We start from the raw sequence: 13,738 nt of genomic DNA on the forward strand, positions 1-13,738 counted from the left end.
CTCTAAATATCTAACACAAAATGTTGTAACATTTAAGACGTTTTCAATTTTTTGAAATATGATCGATCCACTTTGGTTTAAAGATTGGATACATGTATGAAATGGATTTGCTGAAGACTTGCACTAATTGCCACTAGAGAACTCAACCCGGGCACTTATGCAAATGCAAGCGGTGCACGTGTGGTTTAGTAAGCCCGTGAATATGGGTCCTGGTGTTCGTGTGCATAATGCCAGCAGTTCTCCATTCCTAGCTTAAAATGCACGCCCATGCACGCGGTGAGTGCCAGAATGCGTATCCTCAAGATACATTGACACCGGCACACGGTTATGTAAATGCAAATGCACGCGCTTCGCTGCTGGGCAATTTAACACCATGCGAGTGGCAAAATACAAGTAGCAGAGAAATGTGGTCGGAAACAGTGGCCTTTAAGATACCCTCTTGTAAAAGAAAAGTAATAGTTTATCGGTAAGAAATCCTTTTATTTCCAGGACCAATAATATTTTGATTTAATTCATTGATTTTTGTTTTAGAAAATCTGAACAAATACAATAAAATAATTTTACAGTCCTCAAACACCGCCTTTGAAATTTCCTTTTTTACTATAAAAATTTTATTAAAAAAGGATAATAAGCAATAAGAATAAGTATTAAACAGTTTTTAAATTCGATAAACAACGCAAACTGCCTAACTTCAGAATATAATTTAAAGTGCTTGTTAAAGTTTATGTTGTCAAGCGATCGGGGATTTCCAGGAACTTTCAGACAGGACTAAAGGTTGTTAATTTTAAATGTGCAGCTTGGGGGATAAGTGCATCCTGGGCGGCAGTCACGACAGGTGCCTGCTGCTGACGGAGACGTTGATTTTATTCACTGCTGACAGCAACAGTTTGCTGCTGGCGAACATGCCCGACCACGTCCCTTTAACGGCGATCGTCCGGCCTTCGTCCTTTTGACGGCATTGTGTGTGTGAAGGACATGCCCGAAAGTGGGGAGCACAAAAACCTTCCGGCATGGCTGCCAGTGTATGCAAGAGCAGCTTTATGTAGTAATATTTTACATTTCAGCCCCAGCATCATTATTAAAAATAAGAGATGCTTGGGACCACGGGCCCAGTTACCCTGCTTTGCATGCTCTAAATGGATTATTCAAAGCCTGGTCCATAAATCGTGCTGGGCCTTCAAAAATCCACAAGTGGGTCGCACGTCCCTGGCCAGATGGAATGGCTTGGCACCCTCGTACCTATCACCCAGCTATCCAAGTGAAATGCAATGAATTCGTTCACAGCCATTGGGACAGACCCTTCCTATCCATTTTTATTTCTTTTCTGCACTTATCGATGCTTGTTGCACGTCCGTGGAGCCACAACAATTTCGGTGGAAAGCTGTTTTCAATCTCTTGGCCAACCCCTGCATTTGGCTATTTTCGTTTTCGCCTTGTTTATTTCTGTTTTTCTTTCCAAATTCACTTGGATATCTGGCGCATTCAGGGTCCGATTCTTCGGTTCCATTAGCCGTTGAATTGTATGCTGTGCACGTTTTGTTACTGCGGCGGATTTATTTTCAAGTTTCAGTTCAGTCCGTTTCATGGTTGAATTGGTCCCAAATAGGTGAAGTTTATCTAATTAATCCGTCACCCAGTGCTTCGCAGTGCTACGTCTCCGTTGGAGCTCAAGTGTGATTTAATTAGAGAAAGTTGGGGAAAAACATTTTCCGGCAGCTAAACACTTTCATTCATAAAAGCCCAAGAGTGGTTAAAAATACTCGAGGCGAATTTATCAGCTGCTGCAACATCAACAGCAGATTGCTGCTGTTGGCCGTATTTTTGTGCTCTTAGCCATTTATATTTGCATTCCCGGTGGCGGCGGACGGCCTGCAGAAATGTGCAAATTTAGTTCGACAAACAATCGCGCAATTAATTGGAAATAATTGCGGAATTCATTGCGCGTCAACCGCAGAAAATATTTATGCGAATTTTTGATTACGATTCGCGGTAAAAGCCCTTTGAGCGATGTGGTTCGTGAAAATGATTTCAACAGAAGCGAGTTTTCCACTTGGCTTCATCCTAACGAGCTTGCTATTGGCATTTCCCGGTTGCCGAGGAGAGAGAACGAATGTGGGTAAGTAAAGCGCATTTTTCGCTTGAGTTACATAAGCAGGAATTTGCAGCGCAGCATGCAAATGTGTCATGTATTTTTATGCTGCCAACGGTGCCGATGGCGGCGGCGAATTCACGAAATAAAAATATAAACAGAACCCGCTAAGCAAAACAAAGAGCGAAAACTAGTGTCACTCTCTCAGAAATACCTTTTGATTGCAGGTCTCGTCTATGAGAACACCGATCCGGATCTCGAGAAGATCTTCCACCTGGCCATCAGCAAGGCGAATGAGGAGAATGAGGATCTGCAACTGCACGGCGTGTCCGTCTCCATTGAGCCGGGAAACTCCTTCGAAACCTCCAAGAAGCTCTGCAAAATGCTAAGGGTATAGTCCAAAGCTCATAGTTCAAAACTAGAAACACTTGCCTATGTAGTACCTAGGGATATGCTTGTATTAAATTCATTATTTGCCACTCACGCACAGCAAAATCTGGTGGCAGTTTTCGGACCCACCTCGAATCTGGCCGCCCGTCACGCGATGAGCATCTGCGACGCCAAGGAGCTGCCATTTTTGGACACGCGCTGGGATTTTGGGGCCCAGCTGCCGACCATCAATCTGCACCCACATCCAGCCACGCTGGGCGTGGCCCTGCGGGATATGGTGGTGGCCCTGGGCTGGGAGAGCTTCACCATTATCTACGAGTCGGGCGAGTACTTGCCCACCGTGCGAGAGCTGCTGCAGATGTACGGCACCGCTGGTCCCACGGTCACGGTCCGTCGCTATGAGCTGGATCTGAACGGCAACTACCGGAATGTACTGCGGCGTATACGCAATGCGGATGATTTCTCGTTTGTGGTTGTCGGATCCATGGCCACTCTGCCAGAGTTCTTCAAGCAAGCCCAGCAGGTGGGTCTGGTGACCAGCGACTACCGCTATATTATCGGCAACCTGGACTGGCACACCATGGACCTGGAGCCGTACCAACACGCCGGAACCAACATCACGGGTCTGCGCCTCGTCTCTCCGGATAGCGAACAGGTGCAGGAGGTGGCTAAGGCACTCTACGAGAGCGAGGAACCCTTCCAAAACGGTAAATCAAAATGGAATGACAGCCCCACCTGAAAGTGTCGTGCCACTGGGATCTAGACAATTTATGCAAATCCAAAATCCATTCGCTTGGCTGAATTTAAATAATTGAATTGCACATTCATGGCCCCCCAACGCTGCTGAAAATGATAAATGACGTTAGTCCTTATGACCTCTCCTCCACAGTGTCCTGCCCCCTGACCAACAGCATGGCCCTGGTCTACGATGGCGTCCAGCTTCTGGCCGAGACCTACAAGCATGTGAACTTCCGGCCCGTGGCCCTCAGTTGTAACGATGACAGTGCCTGGGACAAGGGCTACACGCTCGTCAACTACATGAAGTCGGTGAGTTTGGGGCACGGTGGGATACTTAAAGTGGCATAACAATCCAACAGAGCTAAGCACCACGTTTGAAAAATATAAATGAACTTTTTTATTTGACTCACTTCATTCGAATAACATTTTTATGTTGGCTGTTTACATATAATACAATTTAATAGATTTTATAAATTTTTCTATTAAGTTTTATAGAGTTGAAATACCACTAGTGCCTTATACATTTCAACTTAGCTTTCATACAAATAAAATCCTTTTTCTGCTTCTACCTTTTTGAGCACATTTTTTTCCTCTGTACGAAAAACTTTCTGATTCTGAATAACTCATGCAACGAGTCTCGGTCCGCAGCTAACGCTGAATGGCCTCACGGGACCCATTCGGTTTGACTACGAGGGACTCCGCACGGATTTCAAGCTGGAAGTCATTGAGCTGGCCGTTTCGGGTATGCAGAAAATCGGGCAATGGAGCGGCGAGGATGGCTTCCAGGAGAATCGTCCTGCCCCGGCACACTCCCTGGAGCCGGATATGCGTTCGCTGGTGAACAAAAGCTTCGTCGTCATCACGGCCATTGTGAGTAGTGGGTCTGAGTAAGGGTCTAGGACCTAGCTGACCTTGACTATCCTTCTTCTTGTTTGCAAAATTCGATATTGCAGAGTGAACCCTATGGCATGCTAAAGGAGACCTCCGAGAAGCTGGAGGGCAACGATCAGTTTGAGGGCTTCGGCATCGAACTAATTGACGAGCTGTCCAAGAAGCTGGGATTCTCCTACACATGGCGCCTCCAGGAGGACAACAAGTATGGTGGAATCGATCCCAAAACAGGCGAATGGAATGGCATGTTGCGTGAGATAATTGACAGTGTGAGTTCTGGCGAAGGTCGTGGAGTTCTGGAGGCACATAAATCTAGTCCACATCCGTTGCTCTGCGGCCATTTAAATCAGTTAGCTTATCCCATGTTCGTCCTGCGTGGTTATTGATTTGCATTGAATGGCCATAAATGCTGCCATCATCGTTAACGTAAGCGTTAATGCCATCATAAATGGCAGACTATTTCAGAGTGCCTGCGGCCTCAATTGCCTCAAATTAATAGGGTTTATAGTTAAGCGATTAATTTAATATTCCCACATTGTATCCATCGCATTTGGGCAGCATGATAGGTATATTATTATTCCGCTTATTAGCAACCTTTGTGAGCCTTTATTAAATGATGAAATTATGTGTAATTTAGCAAGATGTTAAGCAACCAAATGAGCTTTCCGCAGTCTAAACGTTTAGAATGCTATAATCACATCAGTGGTATTGATTAGTTTATTTATAGATTAATTTTTATAGTTTTTCAAACAAATAACATCTGATTATTTCCATTAGTATTCCAAGCTTCAAATTGGTATAGATCCAGAATGTATGAATAGCATGAAAGTACAAAAGGCAAGTTTAGTTATAGTCCTCGATTATGTATGCATGGTTGGATTTCCTTTCCTCCCTTTTCTTATTAAACAGAGACGAAATATACCGGGTTCCGACTCTGCCTAGGAAGTGTCCAAATATGTTTCCAAATGATCCTCCTTGAGGTGGTGCACCATCAACCAAAACTGCCCGGTATTCTCTGTAATCATGAATAAACCTTTCAAATTGTTGCCTGTCTGCGTCGGATAGAGGAACATCTGTAGGATATCGTTGATAAAAAGCGATTAGCTGCGGAATATTTTTCTCCTTAATGGAGTCATTCACAAATGGATTGTGAAAGATGTTAAGCAAATAATTCCTGTGTTCCTCATAACTTGAACTGTTTGTGTTAGCAGTTGCAAAAGGAACTATGCCTAAGAACACGCATATTAGCAAGCTGCCAATAGAAAGCCCCATAGCTTGCTTGATGGGATGATGGAAACTAACAGTTGATTTCACGAGGAGTGTCATTTATATGAAATCAATTTAATCACTTCAAGAATCTAACCTATGTCTATATATACACGGCATGTAATTCCTGATAATTGAAGCTCATTTAATTACAGTTTCTTAGAACATTTATCAGCGCAATATTACTTAACTGCTAAATTAGCTAAAACTAATGAACCCTAATGCGCGTTGGCGTTCAATTATATTTAAAATGTCATCGTAATTAGACTTTTCTTCAATAATGTGCGCGCTTGGCAAATTAAAATCCATATTTTAAGCATTGTTCAATTACAATGCCCAACCGGGCGTATGCGCAATATTTACATATGCATTTACATTTCTATTAATAAATTCATGAGTTCGTTGATACAGAGAGGCCAAACAATAATCTTTCATATTTAATTAGCGCGCTGACATGGGCATTACGGATCTGACCATGACATCGGAACGAGAGAGCGGAGTCGACTTCACCATACCCTTTATGAGTCTGGGTAAGAGCACATATATTTCATTCTGCAATCAAAATGCTTAATACAATATATATTAATTAAAAAAAATATTTAAAATATTTATTTAATTGAAAGCATTATCAATTGTAATCACTATTTGATTTAAATCACGAAACAATTCTAGGAATCGGCATCCTCTTTCGCAAACCGATGAAGGAGCCACCGAAGCTGTTCTCCTTCATGTCCCCGTTTTCAGGAGAGGTTTGGCTCTGGCTGGGTCTGGCCTACATGGGCGTATCCATCAGCATGTTCGTGCTGGGAAGGCTATCTCCGGCGGAGTGGGACAATCCGTATCCCTGCATTGAGGAGCCAACGGAATTGGAGAATCAGTTTAGTTTCGCCAACTGTCTATGGTTCTCCATAGGTGCTCTACTTCAGCAAGGATCTGAACTGGCTCCCAAGTAAGAAATATTTATATATGGACTATACTATAGTTTCTACGCTAAAGATTATATTTTGTTTAAGGGCTTACTCCACTCGGGCCGTGGCCGCTTCCTGGTGGTTCTTCACATTGATTTTGGTCTCCTCTTACACTGCTAATCTGGCGGCTTTCCTCACTGTAGAGTCTTTGGTAACGCCCATCAATGATGCGGATGACCTATCGAAGAACAAGGGCGGTGTAAACTACGGGGCCAAAATTGGGGGAGCTACCTTTAACTTCTTTAAGGTGGGCCATGTTATCTATGAAAGTCTTTATCTCATATCGCAACTGTTTTTTCAGGAATCAAACTATCCCACCTACCAGCGGATGTACGAGTTCATGAGGGATAATCCCCAGTACATGACCAACACCAACCAGGAGGGAGTTGATCGCGTGGAGAACTCCAACTACGCCTTTCTCATGGAGTCCACCACCATTGAGTATATCACAGAGCGCCGATGCACGCTCACTCAGGTGGGAGCATTGCTGGACGAGAAGGGATACGGGATAGCCATGCGAAAGAGTAGATAGCTGAGAGTGTAGGTGATGTGTCGGACCACATCCTGACCAGGATCTGTCTTTCCAGACTGGCCGTACAGGGACACGTTGAGCCAGGCTGTTCTAGAGATGCAGGAGCAGGGTCTGCTGACCAAGATGAAGACCAAGTGGTGGCAGGAGAAGCGCGGCGGGGGAGCTTGTTCGGTAAGTGATCAGCCTAATCTCAATCTCTGGCAGCTCGTGCATGTGTGGGTGTGTGCAGGACGCGGACGAGGACTCTGGCGCCGTGGCCCTGGAGATTAGTAACCTGGGCGGTGTTTTCCTGGTGATGGGAGTCGGCTCCTTCTTTGGCATCTTTGTCTCCCTGCTCGAGATGGTGCTGGGCGTTAAGGAGCGCAGCGATGAGAACCAGGTATCCGCCAGGATATATTCCAGCTTCGAGAATACCCCGCCTCACGATCCGATTAGCTGGCCTGCCTTTTTTTGCACACACACTTGAAAACATTTACATCTCCGACATCCTCCGAAAAACCCACAGGAAGCCCCAGACTCGGATGCCTCCTCGCTGGGATTCGCCAATTTGGGCGGCGTCTACCTTGTCATGTTTGTGGGCAGCTGTTTTGGCAGTATTTACGGCTTGGTCAACTGCGTGGTGAGCGTCTACTTGAGAGCGCGGGAGAACAAGGTAACGCGGATGGAGACCTATAAATATATTCCAATGTTTCGTGACTAAAAGTGGCGGAGAAAAGGTCGCCCTAACGGATTCGTTTCATCAGCTTCCCAGAACGACAGCTCGGAGCCATAAATACATTCACCACCTTTTCATTTGTGTCGTCTTTAATATTTCAATTTTCCTAATCTCGTTATGTTGTCTACTACAATGCCTTGTTCATGAATGCTTTATGATAGATTTCATCCGCATGCTACTTTCGCCCTTCCATCAGTAAAGAGTTTACTTAACATCAACACTTTCATATCGGCAGGTGAGCTTCAAGACGGAACTTCTCGACGAGATCCGCTTCATTTTACAATGCTCCGGCAATACCAAAGCGGTGAAGTATCCGAAAAACTCTTCGCGATCGAATGCCAGCTCGAAATCGAAAGGCTCTTCCATGTCAGTGGATTCATTGCCCGAGGATACCTCAGAAGCTGACGCATCTGGCAAGCATAACCATGGCAAAAAGTAAATTTACCAAGCGATTATATCGCTTGTTCACACAGTGAAATCTCATGTACGGAAATTTAAAATAAAAAAACAACAGAGAATGCTATAGTCGAGTTCGCCGACTATCAGATAGTGGAAATGCAAACGCGAAATTTGATTATTTTTCTGGGATATCGTTAGATATTGAGAAATAAAATGACAAAAATGTAAAAATTGTTTAAAAGTGTGTGCAGTTTTTCAGCGTTTCGATGGTGTAAAGAAGGGAGTGGCCAAAGTGTTTTTGGTATACCAATTTTAATTGGCAAGACAAGCGAAAAAAAAAACAAAAAAAAATAAAAGCATTTTTCAAAAATGTGGACGTGGCAACTTTGTGTCCCTCCGACTTGTCCTGCCTACTATCCCGCCTAATATACCGCTATCCCGCCGAGTGTCCCGCCGACTGTCCCGTCGTGTCACTATATCATAATGACTAGAAGTAAAAAAAGCTGTACCACACAAACGATCTAATGGCATATTAAGCGGATTTCTTGGAATTGTTATCAGTTTTGAATCGATGTGAAATGAAAATCATTAATTTTAATGCTCTTCTGTATCAAGTGTACTCTACATGTATATGGTTATAAACATGTCGAAAATAGCTTTCTCCGTCCTGCGATATTGTAAAAAGCTTACAAATGATTAGTATAAAGTTCAAATGTAAGCAATGTTCAGCGCAGCTTTAAAGCTCTTACGATGATGATTTCCAACGGCTTACAACGTAAAATATGGGTTCTATAAGTCAGAAGCAGAGGTCGCTAAATAGTATGTAAAAAACGTGTAAAAAACTTAACGCTACTCAAACAGTTCTACGCGTACTAAACACTCTATTACAGATAGAGTTATTTGATCATTAGTCTCATTACTCGTTTTGAAACTAACAAACTTATATATAAGTTTGATTTGTGAGATTATTAAAATTTGTGAGTTATTTGAGATATTACCAATCTAAGTAAATATATGAAATATGCCTCTGTATATACCTATATATCTAGTTCTTGGACTGCTTATTTTTATTCGCAGACATACATTTATTCCAGAAATGAAACAACCATTTGTATCCGTTTGCATATCAATATATTTATCGATTTTCTCATATTATCGAGTGTCTTGACACACATATTTTTTTTTTACTGATACATGCAATATATTGGTAACTTCCTTGCGGAAATACATTTAATGCTTTTTGTTAGACACTGAGACGTTGAAAAGGTAAAATTGTACGAAGTTTGGGCTTGTAGGACTACCTACCGACCGGCCATGTTCCTCATGAGGGTCTGTATGTATGTATAAGTGGGGTACACGGGTATATGTTGTTTATCGTGTATAAGTTGTATAATAATACGAATACCATTGCCGTATATAACTATAGTATTTAAGTTTGCCTTCTTAGGTATGCAGCAATATTTGCCCAATTGTTTTATTCCGTATTCTCTATATTGCAATGAGTTTGTTTGTATTGGCCACATTCACGCACACACTCGCATGCACACATTTGTTAATATATTTTGATTAAACTTCATAACTTTAATACCTGATCATTACAGTTTTAGTTTTAATTAGTTTCGCTATAATTGCATACTTGTATATTATTTGTTCTCATATTATGGGTATATCGCGTGTTTTAATTTCATTTAATCCCCGCATCTTATGCAAATGGCGGCAAACATTTTTCAAATTTTCAAATTCAAATTTAATGCTCAACATTTAACTACGTAAACAACATAACTCATCGCTTAGGCTTAATCATCTAAATGAAATTTGTTAAATCACTCTATAGTATGAATTTGCATAGTTGATTCGCTATTTTTCCAACATTCAATTATCTATTTTATTTATTTATTATAAATAAATGTTTTCTGCCCATGCAGCTGTTCATTGTGGCTATGGAAAGGCTAGCGTTGTCAAATATTTTTTCATACTAAACGCTCGGAGAGGCAGAGGCAGTTAAATTATATGCATATATGTATATATATATATATATTAAAGCGATTGGATGCATTAGGGGTGATCGGGCGGTAATGGTGGGGGTAAATTAACCAGCAGTCAGATGCTGTGAAGCATATAATGGGCAGCAAACAATTGTTCGAGTAATTTATGCACTCAATTGCACTTTCATGATAGCTGCGGCTTTTCGAATCTGTTCCTGATTTGCTTATATTCAGATATGTCAGATATATTTATGGTATGTATATGCACTGTGTATCGGTGGGTGTGTCAGTGGTAAAGAGGGGATCTCACTTCTGCCAGTTTCAATCGCCGGCTATTAGTGGCGCAAATTTAAAGCACTAAATTGAGTGGGATTTCTATGCAAAAATAACAAAAAAAAAAAAAGGGAAAGGGCATTTGCGGGAGTCTAGCTCTCGTAAAAAGTTGTAAGCTCGTCTAGGTTTTACTTTGGTCTCTTGTGCTCGAGTTTTTGCAGTGTGTGTTTGGGCAGAGGGATTACAAAGCTACAAGGTATGCATGTGTATGCAAGTACATTGTACAACAACGAATCCATGGGATGCACGCATCTCAAACGAACTTTTGAAATACACACTTGCATTTCGGTTTGTCTGCGCGTTGCAGGGAACTTAAAGCTGAACGTTTCGATACACACATAAAGCATTTGTTATTCACTAATAGTTACTGGCGAAGAGAAAATCAACAATCAGTTAGTTTCTAGGATATGGGGCTTGGTGTTTCCTTAAAAGGTGTTAGGAGTATTTGCTCGCACCGGTTGGGAATATTTCCCTTATATTGTCTAACTAGGTAAGTAATAAATACATCTAGGCGTGGGGTTTATTCAATACAATTTGATACACTTTGGTAATAAGTATGATATAATCAGCTAACAGCTATCGACCATTACTTTATCTAAAACAAACTCAAAGAGGTGGCAAGGTCAAGCCAAATCAAACGGTTATCAATTTGTCATTAGTCATCTGCTTTGGAGTATCTTTGGTTACTTCACATATATATGTATGTATGTATATTTCATGTTCCTTGCTCTATATTTATGTGTATAATACTAGGCTCAGTTTGTTGTTGTAAGTGGTACATACAAATTACACAGAGTTTGGTTTGATTCTCAATTTGATTTCCGTTCATCATCTTTGAGCGCATCGTTCACTATTTTATCAGTAAATATCTTGTGTTTTGCATTTTGTATTTTTGTAGGTATAACACTGTATTCATCTCAAAAGTTCATTAAAATAAATGCCTTTTAGTTTGTTTGCTGGCACTTCAGTGCCGAAGTGTTTGTATCTGATAATGTAGTGTAAATAGTTCCTTGTTTAGTTGGTGGTGGGTGGTGGGGTCTGGGCTCAGTTAGTAGTTGGTTAGTTAGTTGATTAGTTTGTCTTGGCTTGCCTTTGAGTGTTGGCTAAAAGAAGGGCCGAAAGAGGTTTGAGGAACCCGCTCCACTGGCGGAGGAGTTTTGAAGAAGCTATTCGGAAAGCTCTAAATCATTTCGGAATCTCTTGAAAATTCGCATGCGAAAACAGCACATATGCATACACATTTCGCAGGACTCTAATCCTGGGTCCTGCGACCGTGTATGCTGCTGCTTGTATTGGTATTGCTATTAGTTTTTGGGCCCTCTCAAATGACACTCATGCGACGCCTGCCATTTCCAGTGCCCTCGGCTCAGTTGGCGTTGGCCAGTGTCTCATGGCACACCTCCATGTAGTCCGGATCGTGCATGATGCCCTTTATCATGTCCTTCAGCATTGTGTAGCGTGGAAATATCGGATACATCTTTGAGCTGCCGTACTCTTCCTGCGTGTTCAAATACGGATTAGAATAAAATGTGAACTTTCCACCGGATGCCACTCACCTTCAACACACGGATGAGGTGTCGCAGTCCCAGATACTTTTTCAGCAAGCGATACAAGTCGTTTATTAGCTGCGTATTCTCGTGTTCGATTTGCGCAGTTGTCATATCTACGAGTACATTTATCTTAAATAGTTTTCTCTTTTCATTGGACAGGAGGCTGACTTCACTTACGTTCCAATCGCTCCATCCGCTCCCGCCGCTCTGCCGCCTCCTCTGCCAGGCGGGCGGAGGTCTTGACTCCCTCGCCGGACTTCTGGGTCTTCTCCATGATCGAGCAGGCCCGCATCACGTAAGAGGGCACCGTCTCCTGCTTCTCCTGCCGCGGGATGTCCACCAGTGTCCAGTACTGGGTCTCCAGGCGGATGACTTCCTGTGGTTGGTATTATATATATAGCATTAGCTTCTTAAACGGAGGGTTAATGACACCCTTTTTACTGACCTTAATCATCAGCTTGAGCATGGGATAGCGCTGAAAGATGTTGCGCTGGCTCTTCGAGTCGCCGTACTTGTTCATGAGGTTGATCAGGGCTTTCTTGGCGGTCTCGTAGGACTCCTCCAGGCGAAGGCGCAAGGATCGCAGGCGCTCGTTCGTCTCGATCACCTCGTCCCGCGTCATTCCACTGGGCGCCCCCTCGTCCTTCACATCCTGCACGATTCGGCGCACACTCTGCGTGAACTTGCCCACGAAGTTTGTGGTTGCTGAATGGCGAAAAAAATTGTATAAATTAAGTGATAAAACAAAATACGTAAATATATAGTAGTTAATTGTACGGAAATTGCACGAAACACTGTCATTCATAATCGGAATTTCAGTAGACACGCGCATTAACCCTTAATTAATCTGCGATTCATGCGGAAATTGTTCGGCTATGGAAAAGTCAAACTATTATGCCATGATGAAATCGCATCGTACGCGCCACATTTGATTAAAAATAGATTTTTGTCACTAATTTAATTTTTTCCTTGGGCTTCTGGCTTCGGCGAGAATCGAACCCACGTCGCAAAACTTTTTGGTGGTGCATACAGCAGATCGCGCTAACCGGAGCACCACGTCCACTATCATAAGGCATCTGTTTTATGATCGATTTGTTTGCGTCGCTCTTTAGAGGCCTTGAACTCATGTAATTTTTACAATTTACATTTGGGGGATATTTGAAAATATGTTTACCAAATAGAACTGGATGTTTCGTTAGTTTCTTTCAAGGCAAGGTAAAAAATTGTATAAGGACTATTTTGGAAATCGTCTTAATTTCAATTACTTTTCTTATTATTATTATTTCAAAAATGATTTATTTACTTTAACTGCAAAATTTTGTATATAAAATTGTTTCCTTATTAAATATAATATGATTTATAAAACGTAAACGTACGTATTTGAACCAATAATTAAAATAATAATTTTTTAACGAAAGAATTTATATAAATAGTATTTTATTAAACCACGTGGAGCTTGTGTATGACAGAACTAATTCAAGTCTCGATTATTTTAAAATTAAAACTTATGATTATGTAGTAACGAAAAGTAGTAAGAATCCATAGCGTTTAATGAACATTTTCAAGTAACGACAAAATTCAAAAAATTGTTGACTTCCAATGGCGTCATAAAACCTCTTGCAAAATTTTAATTTAAAAGAAACATTAAAGTGTGTTCATTTGCATTTCGGTTTTTATTGGTCGATGGGTCTACATTTTCACGACGTCCATTATGGCAACGAATGGGAAAACTCCAGCCTCAATTGAGAGCCGTTTAATGAGCATTTCGTCGAGATGGCGAAAAGTGCAATTAGCATTCGTCATTGTCAGTCTGTTTCTGCGTCCGTAAAGTCATGCAAAACGTGACATATCTCAGTACAGAAGGGGCTCGTTGATGGCTGAT

General features: G+C 41.8%; 3 protein-coding genes and 2 non-coding genes across 9 annotated transcripts in view, besides 1 other annotated feature; 2 read left to right on the top strand and 3 right to left on the bottom strand.

Annotated features, from left to right (window-relative positions):
• Positions 1-1,847: 1,847 nt before the first annotated feature.
• Grik lies at positions 1,848-8,155 on the top strand. 3 transcript variants are annotated; one of them, NM_001275859.1, is made up of 13 exons: positions 1,848-2,116; positions 2,317-2,480; positions 2,580-3,186; positions 3,369-3,526; positions 3,866-4,087; positions 4,171-4,377; positions 5,820-5,904; positions 6,047-6,323; positions 6,388-6,589; positions 6,644-6,866; positions 6,930-7,045; positions 7,104-7,253; positions 7,825-8,155. In NM_001275859.1, exons 1-13 carry the CDS (start codon positions 2,008-2,010, stop codon positions 8,026-8,028), a joined length of 2,724 nt encoding a protein of 907 aa, NP_001262788.1. In that variant the 5' UTR covers positions 1,848-2,007; the 3' UTR covers positions 8,029-8,155. The 3 variants fall into 3 exon arrangements, with proteins under 3 accessions (NP_001262788.1, NP_001036735.2, NP_650927.1); NM_001043270.2 differs by lacking the exon at positions 7,104-7,253 and adding an exon at positions 7,380-7,526; NM_142670.3 differs by having other exon boundaries at positions 6,930-8,155.
• TotX (Turandot X) lies at positions 4,809-5,410 on the bottom strand. The gene has a single exon (NM_080520.3). It carries the CDS (start codon positions 5,378-5,380, stop codon positions 4,952-4,954), a length of 429 nt encoding a protein of 142 aa, NP_536781.2. The 5' UTR covers positions 5,381-5,410; the 3' UTR covers positions 4,809-4,951.
• Positions 8,102-8,211: a mobile genetic element.
• An 893-nt stretch (positions 8,212-9,104) lies between these two features.
• CG31191 (uncharacterized protein) overlaps positions 9,105-13,738 on the bottom strand; it is a 36,318-nt gene continuing 31,684 nt past the window's right edge. For both annotated transcript variants that reach the window (NM_169935.2, NM_001104380.3), the window contains exons 3-6: positions 12,302-12,561; positions 12,034-12,232; positions 11,863-11,969; positions 9,105-11,804 (exon numbers count right to left, since the gene is read on the bottom strand). In NM_169935.2, coding sequence (NP_732570.1) covers positions 11,673-11,804; positions 11,863-11,969; positions 12,034-12,232; positions 12,302-12,561 — 698 coding nt within the window. In that variant the 3' untranslated portion in view covers positions 9,105-11,672. The remainder of the gene's footprint in view (positions 11,805-11,862; positions 11,970-12,033; positions 12,233-12,301; positions 12,562-13,738) is intronic.
• On the top strand, positions 11,532-12,761 carry asRNA:CR44106 (antisense RNA:CR44106). 2 transcript variants are annotated; one of them, NR_133426.1, is made up of 3 exons: positions 11,532-11,601; positions 11,663-12,237; positions 12,314-12,761. The 2 variants fall into 2 exon arrangements; NR_074034.1 differs by having other exon boundaries at positions 11,532-12,237.
• Positions 12,625-12,771, bottom strand: snoRNA:CG31191-a. The gene has a single exon (NR_048443.1). It is a non-coding gene; the product is annotated as a snoRNA:CG31191-a (small nucleolar RNA).

This window comes from Drosophila melanogaster, chromosome 3R (assembly GCF_000001215.4).
Source record: "Drosophila melanogaster chromosome 3R".
NCBI classification, from domain to species: Eukaryota; Metazoa; Arthropoda; class Insecta; order Diptera; family Drosophilidae; genus Drosophila; species Drosophila melanogaster.

Coding starts and splice junctions, on each gene's coding strand:
- Grik (NM_001275859.1), top strand. CDS start 2,008: ATGTGGTTCGTGAAAATGATTTCAACAGAAGCGAGTTTTCCACTTGGC. Junction 3,527..3,865: donor TCGTCAACTACATGAAGTCG/GTGAGTTTGGGG, acceptor CTCGGTCCGCAG/CTAACGCTGAATGGCCTCAC. Junction 6,324..6,387: donor GGATCTGAACTGGCTCCCAA/GTAAGAAATATT, acceptor ATTTTGTTTAAG/GGCTTACTCCACTCGGGCCG.
- TotX (NM_080520.3), bottom strand. CDS start 5,380: ATGGGGCTTTCTATTGGCAGCTTGCTAATATGCGTGTTCTTAGGCATA.